The sequence below is a fragment of the Pteropus alecto genome, unplaced genomic scaffold (genome assembly GCF_000325575.1).
Source record: "Pteropus alecto unplaced genomic scaffold, ASM32557v1 scaffold76, whole genome shotgun sequence".
In the NCBI taxonomy this organism is placed as follows: Eukaryota; Metazoa; Chordata; class Mammalia; order Chiroptera; family Pteropodidae; genus Pteropus; species Pteropus alecto.
Window position 1 is genome coordinate 14,235,294 of NW_006443138.1, and position 16,917 is coordinate 14,252,210.

The following is a 16,917-nucleotide window of genomic DNA, read 5'->3' on the forward strand; positions in this document are numbered from 1 at the left end:
AAATGGAGGCTATGAGTTATTTTCTAGAAACTAGTTTCTAATATTGCAAAACATCAGTGTCTCTTTTCACTCTGAAACTTTTGAACTTTTAAGAAAAAGTCCCTAATGTATTGTCAGTAATCCTATTTAAAAATCTATACTTTTCTATACAGTGATACAGTAGCAATAAAAATATTCTGGAAATAGCTTATTCAGACCTAATCACTACAGTCAATGTATCACAGAACATAAAAATGAAAATAAAACTAAAAAATATTGCCATTGATAATCACGATAACTTTATTTAACTAAGTATTACTCTTCATTTAGGTCAGTTGTTTTTAACCAGAATTTAGTAAGCAGATTCTTAAATTATTAGAGATAACATTGTGAGGGCTTTGTTTTTGTTTGAGGTACTGGTGTATTACTTCTAAAATGTATTGCTAATAATTTTATTAGTAATTTCTGTGGCTTCAAGAAGTATAATTATTAAACTTTTGAAGCTGCCTTTAAAATTTTATCGGGTTCCATTTTATTTCAGAAGGTTGATCGAACCAAAAAAGTACAATATTTTTATGCATTTAAGAAATGTGCTACTGTTTCTAGGGAAGTGGCGAATTTATCCAGTAGACATTGTGGACTATACATGTTGAAATGCTAATAGGCAATATGATATAACAACGGAAATATAATAGAGTTTTAAAAGGATTGGCTTTAAAAGTTAGTTCAAATCCACTTAACATCAACTCTGTATCCCTCAAACCAAATGCTGCTTCTTTTCCCCAAAACAAACTCCTACCTGAAGGAACTACTAATCAAACAATATTATTTATTAAGTGCCTACTGCATGCACATACTGTGTTAAATGTCTTATATACATTACTTCAGCCTCAAACGGACCTGTGATGTAAGTACTAGTATTATCATTGTTTGATAGATGAAAAAGCTGAGATTTATTCACTTGCTCCAGTCCCTTCAGCTGGAAAGCAAGAAAGCCCAGGCCTAGTTGATGCCAAGTCCAGATTTCTGATGAATGCTATCATAACACAATCATGAAAATAATCTAAAGAGATTTCAGAAATCAGATGAGATTTTCAATAGTTTATCTCTACTCTAAAATTTCTTTTTTCTTTCTTTGAAATTCCGCACTTTGGAATTTTTTTTTCATTCTAGAATGGAAAAACTATTGTGCCTAGTTTTTGATTGTAGATTCCAAATAGATAACAAATGATAGAAAATAAACACTTTGGAAAAACTAAGATTTCTTGTACATATATGGTCAAATATTCTTCCTTCTCCTTCCCTTCTTAATATACAGAGTTGATTGAGAAATGTTTGTTGGAGCATAAGACAATCACTTACACTAATAAAATAGGAAGTGTATGAAAACTGATCAAACCTTCAATACAAGTCTAAACAACTTCTTAATTAGGCATTTCTACCCAGTCACTGAAGTGTAGCTCACGCATTGCACTGCTTTCCCTGAATATTAAAAATGCACTAATAAACCTCCCAACCCATAGCATCTGTCCCAGATATATTTGAACAGCTGGAGAATTCATCAGTTCTTGGCCTTTTGCCACCACTCATCCTAAAGAGTGCCATAAGAACGAACGAACTTCAAGATCTATATTATAATGCATCCCTGAAATTCAAAACATCAATTTTCTAGTCGGTTCTCGTCAATCAGTAAATTATTTTAGGGAGTGGATGAGGCATCTTGTGAATTTCATTTAAACTCTTTCAGACTTCTAGCATAGCTTTTAGTAAGTCTTTGCTCTATTAAAATATGGCACCCAAGTAGCTTGAAAGAGTTAATATTAACTTTTGAAACAAGTTACATACCCCTGAGTAAGGTACACGCTGACAATATAACTTGAAAATGATAACAAAATACCCTACAAGAAAAACACTTATATAGTGAAATCAGCTTGGTTTATTTTTTTATTAATCTTCAAAGGTTTACAGCATGACTAAAAGTAGAATCTATTACTAATAATACTAACAGCTTCTAGAACTTTGCGATAAAGTAAAAAATTACTAAGGGAAGCTTCCATTTCCTGCCAAGTAATTTAAACCTCAAGTAGTTAGTCAAATGAGTCAATTTAAGAAAATACCAAAAGCACAATTATCCTGTTCTGTTTATCCAATATAAGTATCAAAATTAAATGCTGTAAACAAGTAAAATGTCTTAAGCATTTTTTGTGACCAGATATTTTACTCTCATCTGTTTCATTTAGGTGCCATACTCGGAACTGGGTGGCAAAACCCTGGTGATGGCTGTATATGATTTTGATCGTTTCTCCAAGCATGACATCATTGGAGAATTTAAAGTCCCCATGAACACAGTGGATTTCGGTCACGTAACTGAGGAGTGGCGTGATCTGCAAAGTGCCGAGAAGGAAGAGGTAAGAAAAATATTAGCATTTCTAATATGACAAACTGTACTCGCCGGTTCCTACTCACATAATAATCTACTGAGAGATGCTCTTTGCAAAAAGCAGTGTGGGCCTCTAGCTGCTGACAGCTGGCAAAATAGTGTCAGGGGATTGCATAATCTCATTAAAAAGTATGCAGGCCTTCTGGGTGTTATTTGAAAGAAAGGAGAAAGATTTATGCACTTAGGTCTATAGACAATTCCTTGGACACACACACAAAATATCTGTTCCTAAAAGCTTACCAAATGCCACACACACACCTACTTCTTTAAAGGGACAGTAAAATATCATCTTATTCTTTGTATTTTCCACAATCATTCTGTTTCTACATAAGTTACGTAGCTATTAAAAAGAAATAAAATGCCATTTTTCCTTGATTATTTCTGCATATCACAAATGGTTCATTGTTTCTCCTGAAGATATCAGAGCATGATGGGTAAAATGTCAAATACAATTCACAAAGGCTGATATTAAATCCATTTTTTAAATGATTCACATTTTTATAGTACTCTTAACATTGTTTTTTTCCAGTTTTAATAATTTAGCTCAGGATTTTTCTGTGATTTAAAAAGGGAAGTCCAATATCCTCAGTGCATTTAAACTACATAATAATCAATTCTATTTGATTATGCTATGTCTGCCTGGCATTAGCGTTTTTCTGAGTGAATGTCTCAATAGGCCAATACCAGAAAAGCAAACAACTCTTAGCTTCTCTGAATTCCAAGAACTAGTCCTTTTCCAGCCATTTTTTGCATATTGACATGAGATTATAATTACGCAAGGGATTGTCAATTGTGTTATTTAGCATCCCTAGGATTCCTTAAGATATGAACACTTTGGGGCCACCAGGGAGATCAGAGACTGGCATAAACCTTCAGAGAAACTCAGTAAGCCCATCACCTGGGAATCCTCTCAGTCTACGGTTTACTGTGACCAATATAATAAAGTGAGGTTTTAGAATAGGTTTGTGATTGCTATTCTCAAACTGAATTTTATTAGTGCTCTACAATTATTATTTGATTGTATAAGAGGAATCAAAATTATCTGAGTTAAGCTCTACTTTTCTTTTTGGAGGGAATATATATAACTTAACCAAACAGATTAGTCAAAATTAGATGCTTGAATATTGAGATAGACCTAGCCCTACTGTGGATTTTCAAGAACCCAAGAATAATATTGCATTTTTCAATTTTGTGATTTTTATAAGTAGCCTTCCCTATGAGTAAATTATTACCAACATTAAATCAACATCTATTTAAAAAGAGATTCAATCATTATGTTTCTAATTGTTTAACAAAATAGTAAGCTTGTTTCATTGAATTTTTATATTTTTTGGAATGTTTGGCTCTGTGTGAATTTCTTACAGCTGAGGTGGGAGGGCAAATTGGGACCATAACAAATATTTATTAGCAAATTGGTATTAATTGACTAGTTTTTGACTGGCTTTTTGGTTAATAGCATAATATGACCTGCATGTGCTTCACAATGCCCACCTGTCCAGACTGCATGGCTCATATTAGTCACCTTCACTCTTTAACTACCAAGTGGTCTGGAATTCCAAGATTGCACCCCACTGGGTTTCTGAAAAGTTGGTAAATGTTTTTGCTTTAGTGAAGACAATGTATGCCATCAAGTGATTTTTCTCTTTCAAGAATTCTTTGAACATGGGCAGAGTTTGTGGTTTGGCAGTAAGCTGACAACTTTAGACTCTAGAACCTAGAAGGTTAAGTAGACTGACCAAAAGAATCACATTTATTCTCACTCGCTGAGTTGCCCTCTTCTCTTTCTCTTTCTTCCATGTCTTATCTCCCTAAGATTTTTGTCACCCACCTCAGTTAAAAATATTCATTACGCAAATATCTATTGTTTCTGCTATATTCCTAGAACTGTATTAAGTGTTTTTATTAAAGCGAAAAGGGCAAACCCTGCTCCTGCTTTCAGGGAGTTTAGTGTGGTCTCATGTTTCTCCCTCACTCCAATCTTTGCCTTACTTATTGCCAGCTAGACTGGTTTCTGGAAAAGTCCTGACTTTAAGACCAAACACTCCTTGATTTCAATTCTTATCAATCCATTTACTAGCTCGGGGACATTGGATAAGTCACATAAACGCTCTAAATTCAGATTTTTAATCTAAAAAGTGGCTAACATTATCTACCCTCTATCTTATGGATTAGAAAGACTAGACTATAAAGTTCCTAGCATAGAGCCTACCTAGCATGTAATAAGTGCCCAATAAGCAAGAGATCACTTTCTTTCTTATTTACCAGTCTTAATGTTCTCTTTCTCTTATTTTTCATCTCCCTAGTCATTCTTTCATTTCCCCTTTATCTATATCTACTTTCTTATTTTTCTTCTCACCACTATTGTACTTATTAAATGCCTCTGGAAGTTTTAATGGAAAATAATTCCACAACCACATTTTAAATTCTAGAGCCTTTCCTCTTGATATCCACTTGGGCATAGAAATTTTTGTTTTTCAGTTGAGTGACTATTTCCTTTTATCATCACATAGGCAACCTCGTAAAACAGATATCCAGCTCACAAAATATTTCTGGGTGACTAGACCTAGGTATAAACTTTCTCATAAAAAATGAAATAAGATTCCAATTACGTTTTATAACTGAAGAATTACTTATTATCATTGATATGTGTTCTATCTTTTTGTACTAGTGTTCGTTAACTGCAGAAATTATTGTGTGAATAAATTGAAGTCAGATTGACTTTAGTTCTCATGAACAATTTTTAAAGAAATTGTTTTACCATCTTACGTGAGCAATTCTGTTCTTGATTTTAGTTTGCTTTCATCTAATAGTGTTAAATGTTATTTTTAATATCATAGGAGTTAAAGATGCTAAGAAAGTGACAGAAAAAAAGAATTCAAGAAATAGCTTTGGAATCTGGAAACTGAACCACTAACCACAGTAATCTGTTCAGGTAGAGATTTAGATTTAAAAGGGATAAATACAATGCACTAAGCTCCAATCTTGTGATTTTGATAGAATGGGGTAAGGTTTTGTTGCCAAAAGTTGAAAATATAAAAGTCATAAGATGCTGAAACAATTATGTAAGTGAAAGAACTGTGATGTTATTCTAGTGATTAATTAAATGTGCAAGCAATTTAGAAAAAATAGGAAGGAGCTTTACCTGAAATTTACTAAGCATATGTTTAGAACATGGGGTGTTAAAGAGAAAACTATGCCAGAAAAAGCCCTAACAAGCACACAGCTCCCTCTGTTAAGTTCTAGACCCTGGTGAAAACATCTCTGGTGAAGTTTCCATTCTGACTTAATAATATAGCTCTAATTAACCTGATCAAAGCCACTTTACCAGCTTACGTTCACTTGTTGTTTTTGTTATGTTGCATGATTGACTATTCTCTCTCCTTCCACCTCCCAACATGGAATTTGGAATTTGACCTTGCAAATAGCTATACCTTTCTCCTCCTTTTGTTTCTTTAAAACAAAAACATATATCCTTTGAGTTTCGAGATATGGTTACATATAAAACTATTTTTTTGATTTTCCCTTTTTTAGTATAGGGCCTCAAAAATCATCCTTTATAATCTTCCGTTTTTGAAAGGCTTCTAATATGTATAGCTTCAGGCTGTCTATTTTGAATTTTTGAGTTTCTGCCTTTTAATCATTCAAAAAATATTTATGCCACCTACAAGTCAAACCTGAAAACAACCTTCACTTTTAGAATTTATTTAATATTTTCATCTAATTATTTTGAATGTTGCAATCTATAGCTATGACTCCATTTTCTTTTTGTAAATTTTATTTACAATCATTTTCGAAATTGTCTCAGTCCTGCACCCCAGTGTCAAGTTCATCCTCAAAGTATTTAGACCCTTATTTTAGTATTTTGTTCGTATTTTTTTTATTTATCCTCATGCCTTCTGGTACTTATCTCTAAAAACAGCATAAGAAGAAATAGATACTTTTTTGGGGGGGAGGAAGTCTGTCTCATAACTTGACCAGTACTGTTTTGTCTCCATTAGAGAATAAATCTATCACTTCTGCCTTGTGTAGAATTCATTAAAGACTGATTTTTTAATGAGATTCTGTAATCCAGTGCAGATGGAAAAAAAAAAAATTGATTGCTGAATTAAAACAAGTTGGGACATAATTTAATTAGTATCCAGACAGAAGGGCAGAGAAGCTACTTTAGTGCCTTAATAGAAAATCAATTTTGCAAGAAAATTTCACATTTTTAAGCCTAATTAGAAAAACATTTACTTCACAGAAAGGCATTTGGAGAATACACATTCAATCAAATGGCAGAAAGTTTTTTAGCTTCCAATGGTCAATTACTTGCTATTTCTTTAGAATGGGTGAAAGTTATCATTCCTTATGGCGTCTTTTTTGTCTAAGAATCATGAAAGAGCTAATGCTATTTCTAAGTATATTTAGTAGTCAGATGGTAACTCATGCCCTACAAGAATCTTTGTACAACAAATCAATGCCTTGAATGGAAATCCTTACAAAAGGTTAACTGCTGGAACCTTAATCGTGGATACCAATAAGAACTTCCTTTGTCATTCACAACCTATCACACTAGAGAAATGCAACAAAGACACTGATGTTGATTCATAGCATTCCAGGTAGGTATCTTATTTGTATTTGTTTACTTGTTCATTGTCTATCTTCCCCAGTAAGCTCTATCCCAGCAGGGGATATATCTACTGTTTCCCACTGTGAAACCAAGTTTGATCACAGAGGTGAGCACACATTAGGCATGCAAAAATATTTTCGAATGAATGGGGAGAGATGGTTACTACATATGGTGAGAGATGTTTCCGAACTTCCTTTTAAAGTTTATGTTAATAATTGTATTATTTTACATATTAAGTCTAAAGTATTCTGAAAGCCTGTCATCAAAATATCTCAGAACCAAACAATGAAAATGGTTTAGTGCCTTTTTTGTTTTTTCAGTCTGTTTCTTTAAAAATAGAAGCAATATAGATGCTTAGCAAAATTATTGTTGTTGTTTTTGATGGTCATGAAAATGATAGTTTTTCTCTTACTTTTTTTTTATTGTAAAGGCTTATTCGGTATTTTTTTTCTGTACCTCTTCTTTCATCCTGTTTCCATGATACACAGCGAGCTTAGGGCTTAATTTAACTTTTAATTAAGGTTATGATGTAATTTTTATTTAGAGCTATGATGTAAGTCTTCTTGCACCACAGAAATGTATCCAGAGGGAAATAAGAATTGGTTACAAGAAAATTTCAAAGAATCTGAATAAAATCTAAGTTTATCATACCTAGACCGTCTGTGGCTACTCAGATTTATAAGACAGTGAATAGGATGTAGTAGTATTAAATTGTTTTATAATATATTAAGACCGTGACATATTTTAGTGTACTTAGTGTATATGTCCATTTTGTGGGACTTGGAACGTAACAATTTTCCTTTTCACTATTACAGAATTTGATTTTTTTTTTTTTTTTTTTAACTATGGTTTACTTGATTCTGAGTGTTTGGTCAGAATTTCAATCACCAATTATAACTGTATTGTTATGCATAATAAGTATTGTGTGTTTCATGATGTGGTTTCTAAGGACATCAGGAAAAAACAAATAACTTGAAATGTCGCTCTAGGACTATAATATGATTGTCTTTCTAGTTTAAAAGACTTTTCAGGCACAAATGGATGAAACCAAATTCTTACTTCACTGAGCTTCTAAATGAAAATTTGATATTACTTTTTACTGCAAATTTCCTAGAAACGTAATATAGACTCTAAAGAATTAAGCGGGAGGAGAGACCATAGAAATTTTCAAATGCCCTTTGATAAACGTTCCATTGTTCCCCCACTGTCATACCCTAACCTACCACAGTACCCTCCTCTTCACAGTTATAACCACCCAAAAGTCTTTGTTCCCAGCCCTGCTTCCTTATTTCCAAAATTCATTTTCATGAAAGTTTACCTTCACTTCTCTACATTATCTATGAACACAAATAAAAGCTACCATTTAGTGAGAGTTTACCGTGTACCCACAAAAATAATTCTCACAACATTTTTTTAAATTGGAATTATTAAATCTGTCCTACACAATGAAGAGGAAACAGACCTGAAGCCTGGTAAATTTTTTTGTCCAAGTTCATACAATCAATGCCAGAGCTCAAATTAAAATACAGCTCTGAAGCCCACACTCTATTTCATCATACAATCTTCTTTAAATAGTCTTTATCAGTCTCTTCAGCTCCAAAGTATAGCTGTAAATTTAATTTAAATGTAAAATGAAAGAAAAAAAACTTATGCAAACTAGTTTTTCTTAATTTTGGCGTTATTTTTTTGGTGGAGGGGAATCTTAACAGTTAGTCATTTATCTTTGATAACTTGCAACTGGTTGAATACATATATATTTTCCCTTTCCAATATTATAACATATTGTAAATGCATGCAACATGGAGGGGAGTATTACTAGCTATGGCATCTTTTGTTTCTTCTTAATATTTTATAAATACTGAGCATGAATTCCTGCCCAGGAAACAAAGCCCTAGATACTCATTAACACAAACATGTTATTATTCACTCATGAGTGCTGAGGAATTTAATGAAGGCAGAGGGATTTTTCTTTCCATTAAAAAAAAAACTTCATTAAATAGAATATAACTTTTTATCCATTCATTCAAAACATATTGAATATCTGTAAAATTAGTACTGTAAAATGGAAGATAAAGATTCACATCTGGGAAATGGTCAATAATAGTAGCAAAACTTCATAATGCAAAATAGCAAAAGGTGCTTCAAAATAAGCCAAATAAGCCAATGTAAGTTAACATATGTCATACGTTTTAAGCAAGAAGAAAAGGCATGAGCAAAGAGGCTCCATGGAAGAGCTGAAAAAAGTGAGCCAGTCTTTAATACTGAGTAGAATCTGAATAGGGAAAAAGAAACTGAGAATGCCTACTAGAATTTAAAGGAAAAGAGATCAGCAAGGACAAACTTACAGAGCTAAGATCACCAATGACGGGTCCAGATAGGAGTAGAGTGAAAGCTTAAGCAATAACCTACCCTGAGAAATAAGATAGAATGAAGTAGTTTGGTGACCGTTTGTCCCTTAAATATCAGACTGTTAAATCTAGACTCAGGACACTAAAGACAGCTTGTAAAATTTGTTCTTCCCAGGGACAAGCGTTGGAATATGAAAGTCAGACACCTCCACCTCCACTACCCCCACCCCCCTACCTCCTCACCCCTCTCCACCCCTCAACCCATGTCAAGCACTCTACTAAATGCTTTTTTCACATTATCTCATGTAATACTTGAAGCAGTTCTATGGGGTAACTAATTCTTCATATCCCTATTTCGAATAGAAAATGTAATTGGCTTAGTGCTCCCAGAAAAATAGGTGAGAGAACAGAGTAAAGATTTAGATCCAGTTCTAACTCCCAAACCTGTTTATCCTCTACTCTGCCACATTGCCACTTAGTTGACTAACACTCAGTGAGTGCAAGGATGTTATCCATCTTGTTTACCTTCTTATACTCAGTGCCTACCTAGCACTGGGCCTGGGACATCCAAGATGCTTCAACATTTTCAAATGAATTGGTTGGACAAATTAGAATGAGATGAAAATTTTCTCAACAAACATGCATCATGAGTCATATCATGAGGATACCCAATTATTCCAGTTGTACAATGGTATGTTATAATTTATGCTTATATGGTACCCCGAAATATTTTAAATTCAGGCCCCTCTCTCCAAAAGTATTTCTCAATGTACAATATACAATGTACAATAGTCGCTTGTCTGTGTCATTAAGTGGTAAATTTATTAAAATGGCCATCAATGATTTAGGGCCAAGTGTAGACTAGGAGTTAATGATCGAGTTGAATAAAATAGTTTTAATTACTGTGGTAAATGAGGTGGAGGTCCTTGTGAGACATATTCCAACTCTAACCAAAATGTTTTTGACCATTAGCATCATTACACACTCTGTCTCAAATGGGCCACTAGGGGAAAAGTCATCACTGGGAGACAGACGTAAGTTCTGATATATGTAGTGCCAAGGAAATCTGTTTCAATAGGAACTAGTGCAGGTGTTAGTTTTTTCTTTTTATTCGAAGAGTAAAAGGAGTGGGAGTTTTCAGTTGAATTTTAAATAAGCAGAGCAAAGTGATGTGGAAGCATGGATTTCGTGAACATAGATTGGCAGAGCAGAAAGTGAGGAGTGGAAGTGGGAATGGGAACAAAAAGAAAACAAAAGGAGAGTGAAAAAAATGCACAGACAAGAATAATCTTGCCTATATGTGGTTTCTTATTATTAAAATAGTGGAGAGGGTTCTTGAGTGGGAAGTAATGTGATGGATGCAGGAGAATGTCTTGTTCCATCGTGTCCACCATCAACCACACATTTGAATCTCTTACACGTGATCTTTTCTGATGAGTTTGTCATATGTTTTGGAACAATTTTTTTTTATTACCTTGTGTGTGGATTCTTCAAATTAAATGTTTCTACCTTCTGTCTTACTCCTACCTCGCTCTGAGCCAGCCAAATGTTTGTATTGTGAAGTCTTTAATCCATTACAATCTGTTACTTGGCAATTAGATGAAATGTCAGTAACTGAGTTGTACTATTGTACTACAAAATAAGGAAGGATAATGAGAACTTGCTGAAAAACAAGAGCTCAAATAATTAAATGATGAAAGAGGGAGCACACATACACACAAACTTATTTGTTTTAAACAAGGCTAAAGATCTTCTCAATTATGAACAAGAAGTCCTTAAATATTGCAAATTGATTTTATTCATTTATTCAAAATATATTTATTAAGCCCCTTTTATAAACCAGGGACTGTGATAGTTTATAGAAATATAATAGTGAATAAGATAGACCCACCAAGCTTATTCAATTATAATTTAATGGAGAGCTAGTACTGCAAGTATATAAACAAATGCCTTGGCCCTGCACTCAACCTATGTGGATCCGACCATGACTTAACTTATTATTTGTATGTCCTTGAGTTTGGTACTTAACCCTTCTGTAAAACAGGATTAATATTACCCACCTCCATGAGTTGTGATACACTCTAAATGAAATCATTCACATAAAGCACTTAGAACAATACTTGGCACCTAATAAATGTGCAATGAATACTAGTTATTTTTGTCATTGAAAACACCGATTTCCTTGTCAGTTAAAAAGCAGTGCTCTGACCACTAGACTTATACTCTCCTTTTTGTCAGGAAACTGAGATAGCCTAAGGGTTCAGAAGTCATTTTCATACATGGTTTTGATGACAGGGAGAACTTAGTTCCCATGTGTGAGAGACTATAGGAGTGAAAAAAATATCACAAAGACCGATCCACGGTAAGGCTTAGCATGCCTGGAAGGTAGCACTAACCCAACATGGCCCCAATGACTGTGTACTTCTCTATGCCTTGATATCACACCAAAAAAAAAAAAAAAACCCTTAAAGTTCAGGCTCTTCTGTAATCAAAAAGACTAACAATAACCAGTGTTGGTAAAGATGTGGAAAAATTGGGACCCTCGTACTTTTCTGGTGGGAAAGTAAATGATGTAGCCACTTTCAAAAACAGTTAAGTTACTCAAAATGTTAGAGTCATCATATGACTTAGCAATTTCATTCCTAGGTATATATGCAAGAAAAATGGAACACATGTCCACACACACACGTACACACAAAAAAATTATACAAGAAATTTCAGAGCAATATTTTCCATAATTACCAAAAAGTGGAAAGAACTCAAATTTCTATCAACTAATGAATAATTAAACAAAACATACTCTATGAATAGAATATTATTTAGCCATTTAAAAAAAAAAGGAATGAAGTATTAATACATACTACAACGTGGATGAACCAGATTAGGCAAATTCACTCAGGAAGCAGATTAATGGTTGCCTAAGTCTTGGCAGTTATCGGGGAGCAGAGTGGGAGGAAAGAAGAATAGCAGTGATGGGTGTGGGTTTCTTAGTGGGGTGATGAAAATATCCTGAAAATAGATAGTAGTGATGGTTACACAACTCTAAATATACTAAAATCCACTGAATTGTACACTTTAAGAAGGTGAATTTTATGATATATGAATTACATCTCGATAAAGCTGTTTTTAAAAATAAGTTTCAGGCACTGAACCCCTAAACATAGAAGTATGATATTCTAGGTTGATCTGGGACCCCATTTGAAATAGCACTAAAGTATGCTGGGAATTCTTTCCTGATGCTGTTTCAAAATTTAGGGATGTTTCCTCAAAATATTCTAGTCTCCCTTTAAACTAGAACACTCATCTCCAAGATCATGCTCCTCACCACCATGCTTCTTGATATAAAGTCAACTAAGACTCTTTAAATTGGGGTCCCAGACCCAGCTCCAACGTAGGGTAGGGAATTTCCCCAAACACCAACAAATAGTCCCCAGATACCGGCAAGGCGTCCAGGAATTCAATTCAATTCTAATAATATATACCCTGAGACAGAATCGGATTACACAGGTTAAGGGTTATGTCCCACAAGACTGTCCTCCATCCCACATACAGACACACACATCAGATGCCAGCCACAAGGCCAAGCTTGTACCTGTGCTTCGGACCAACTGGCTACAGATAGGAGATTGCAAGGACGCTCTCTAATCACTGGCCATTTGCAATCAATTTGACCACCCTCTCTCCAGAGGTCAGGGGGGGTGGGACTAAAAGTTTCAACCCTCTAATCAGGTGGTTGGCTCCCCTGGCGACCACCCCCCATCCTTAGATGCTGTCTATTTCGCCTCATTAACGTAACAAAAGACACCTTTTTTTCACTTTCAACTTCCAAGGTTTTCTGGAGCTGTGAGCTAGCAATTGTGGACGAAAGCCAAATATATGAGAAATATATTTCGATCATCGGAATGACCAAATATATTTCTTACAAATCACAATACTGTACTCCTTTTGATAGGTGAAGAACCCAGGCTTAGGCCATGTGGCTAGCCAGTGAGAACTAGGATTCAAACACCAGTTTTTCTGATTCCAAAGCCATTTTCTACTAGTCTACTACTCCCTCCTTAGGATAAGAAGTTTTAGGTTTAATTTTTCTGACATAAAAACATCATTCTAAATATTTGAACTAATCCTTTTGCAATCTGTCTTTATATGGTAGCTTCTCAGAGATTCTCGAAGTCATTTGTTTATTTCTGGACCTATTCTAGCAACATAATGTCTTTTGAGGTAGAAATTCAATATAATAAAATACACAGATATTAAGTGTACGGTTCAATTAGTCTTCATGACTGTATACACCAGTAATAACCACTCCAAGTTGCAGAACATTTCTTATCCCCCAAAAGCCCCACATGCCTCTTTGCAATTAATCCCCAGCCCCTAGAGACAATCTGTTCTGATTTTTCTCACCATAAATTAGTTTGTCTGTTCTTTAACTATATATAAATAGAATCATGCTATTTTGTGTCAGGCTTCTTTTACTCAATGTTTTTGAGATCCTTCATGCAGTTATATACAGCAGTTCACGCCTATCCTTATTGAATAGTATTCTATTTTATGAATATACCACAACTTATTTATCTACTTTCCTGTTGATGGACTTTTCTATTGGTTCCAATTTGAACTATTATAAATAAAGCTGATATAAATGTAGTTGTATGACTTTTCTGTGGACACCGTCTTCATTTTACCTGGATTTGCTAGTTCATATGTAAATGTATGTATCATGCTACTTTAAGCTAAATAGTCTATATAAGAGTGCATTGTGATACTTGCTATATGGGATTCAATAGTGTTTTCTTCTCATTCTCATCCTTGATGATGCTCAGCATCACCTTGATCTTTGACCTTAGCAGCATACTGTATCGTACTGTACCATATAAGTGGTACCTCATTACACACATCCTTATTCTCCAAGTGTAAGTGCCTAGCCACATAATGCTGTTACATGAAAATAGCAGGCTATTTGTAACTTTGGGGAAGAGTCCAAAGTTATAACACAAATTTTCAACTGCACAGGGGGTTGGCTCTCCCAATCCCTACATTGTTCAGAAGTCAGCTATATACTCTTGCACATCACAGTAGTTAGCTCGTAGAAGAAAAGTGTGGCGTGGATCAAATAAGGATAGAACTCAGGGTTCAAATCCCATAACCTCTCTGAGCCTTATTTCCTTTTAAGCAAAATGCTGTTGAAAATGTCTGTCTGTCTGTCTGTCTGTCTGTCTGTCCAGAACTCAGGGTTCAAATCCCATAACTTCTCTGAGCCTTATTTCCTTTTAAGCAAAATGCCGTTGAAAATGTGTGTGTGTGTGTGTGTGTGTGTGTGTGTGTGTGTGCGCGCGCGTGCGCGCACGCGCACTTGAAATCTATTTGTCTTGGGTTTTTTTTTTTTCAATAAATTTTAGTAAATTTTTAGAATTGTGCAACAATCAGAACCTAATATTAGAACATTTTCATCACCTCAAAAAGAAATTTTGTGCTCATTTGCAAACATTTTCGATTCTTTCTACCCCTCGCCCCAGGCCACTGGTAATCTACTTTCTGTATCTATCAATTTACCTATTCTAGACATTGCATATCAATGCAGTTCTACAATATATGGCCTGAAGAAGTTATGTTTGAAACACAGGTCTGTCTGATGCGAAATGAATTCCTGAAATAAACAGATACATTGAGTAGCAAATCACTTTCTCTGTTTTATGGGTGGGGCAGGGAGTTGGAAGGGAAAAATTCATTACTCCCAATACCATTTAACAGTTTCAGAAGTATTTTTCCTCTCACTGTAGGTCCAGTGATAATTTCAGGATATATGTTTTACCCACTCCTGTTCACCCTTTCCAGATTTCAAGTGCCTATAAGCAAAGTGGAATAGAACCTAAGCTTTTGGGAAACCCACTAGAAGAATACTCATCAGTCTACTTCAGATAAAACAACTTCTGGCACTTGGCATCTCCTGCCAGCATTATCTCCTCTCTATCTTTTCCAAAAAAGAACTCAGGGGACAAATAAACCATTTAGCTTAATTTTTTGCTCCACTTTAAATGTCCTCCAAGTTGCTAATAACGTGCAATTATTTCCTCCCCGAGCCGGACTACAGCAAGATTGTGAGTCAGGGATGTATGTCAGGGTGCTCGCCGGGTGTTCTCTGGGCTCCAGGAGCTGGCAGACTTCTGGCTTGGAAAACACAGCAGAGCTCAAGGCAGTAGGAGAACCTGGAGCACAGCAAAGCTAGCCTTGGGCAAACCATTTACTTACACCTTTAAAATGCTTAGAGGGCAATGTTCTTAGAGGCGATGGCTTTCATCCCAGAACGAGCACCTACTTTCAACATTTTTTCTGAAAGTAACTTCTAAATCAGTATTTTTTTTTTCATGTGGAACATAATTAGGTTATACGCAAGAACAATTTGTGGATTATGGATAATTTAATGAGTAGAGATGAGCATTTATGAAGCGGAAGATCCCAGGGACAATTACATAAGCAGGGAAATTTTTTTTAAATACTTCTAATCAAGTCTTCTCATTCTCGAAGCTGGAAACACTCTGAAATGCAGTGAGAGGTTGTTTACTGAAAGTTAACCAACTGCTGCTCTTCAGTTTAAGATGTCATTTCTACAAAATTAATCAATATTCTGAAAAGGTCCTTTCCAGAATTTTCACTTTCTGCTAGTGTTTAAAGAGGGGATGGGAGTGGGAATGTCTTTCAGGAACCAGCACAGTGTCAGGAATAGTCAGTTCTTAATTGTACCACAGTGTCAAAAAATAAAAATAGAGTGAGATTAGAATATTAAAATAAGAGCCTGGAGTATTTGTTTTGATTTTAGAACATAATTTTGAAAAGCCTAAGTCATGAAGAGAGAATGCAGAGAGTCTTTGAAATGCTTGTATGATAAATCAACATCAATGTTTAACTTAGAATCTGAGAGAGGTGTGCTTCTTTTTGAGGTCATTGACCTTCCAAGCACTATCATACAGATACTTTGTTAATATTGAGGCCATGTTTGAAAAGGCTATGGAACCTGAGTGTCATGGTGGAATTGCCTAATTTTAGAAGAAAAAAAAAACTGCAACTTTTGTTTCTTTTTGGTAGACAATTTTCAAAGCTGTTACCTGGAAAAATCAGATAGAGCATAAACTTACCTTTAACCATATTTAAATACATCTATTTAGTATTTGTATGAGCTAGGCACTGTGCTAAGTATGTGAGCCCATTTACATATGGGGTAGGTATCATTATTATCCCAAATTTATAGATAAAGAATCTGAAACTCAGAGAAGATGGAAATCGCATAAGGCCTGCAGCTATGGGAATGCTGAAACTCAGACTATGGTCTGACTCCAAAGATGCAACCAATTACGTTACAGTGCCTCTAAGGAAAAGGTCACAGCGCCTGTGCTAGGAATGGTATTTTAGTCTGCAAACGAACACACACTCTGCCCACTTCCTGCAGTCTGTTTCCGTTACTCCCAATTCCCCCAACTCCAAGGCTGCCGCCACCACACTGAGCACAGGGAGGGCTGCAAAAAACAGCCTGCGTCGATTTG

The 16,917-nt window shown here is 35.0% G+C and overlaps 1 protein-coding gene across 2 annotated transcripts in view; it reads left to right on the forward strand.

The window, feature by feature from the left end:
- SYT1 (synaptotagmin 1) overlaps positions 1 to 16,917 on the forward strand; it is a 382,176-nt gene that overhangs the window by 262,585 nt on the left and 102,674 nt on the right. For both annotated transcript variants that reach the window (XM_006923780.3, XM_006923779.1), the window contains one exon: positions 2,220 to 2,387. In XM_006923780.3, the coding sequence (XP_006923842.1) occupies positions 2,220 to 2,387 (168 nt within the window). The remainder of the gene's footprint in view (positions 1 to 2,219; positions 2,388 to 16,917) is intronic.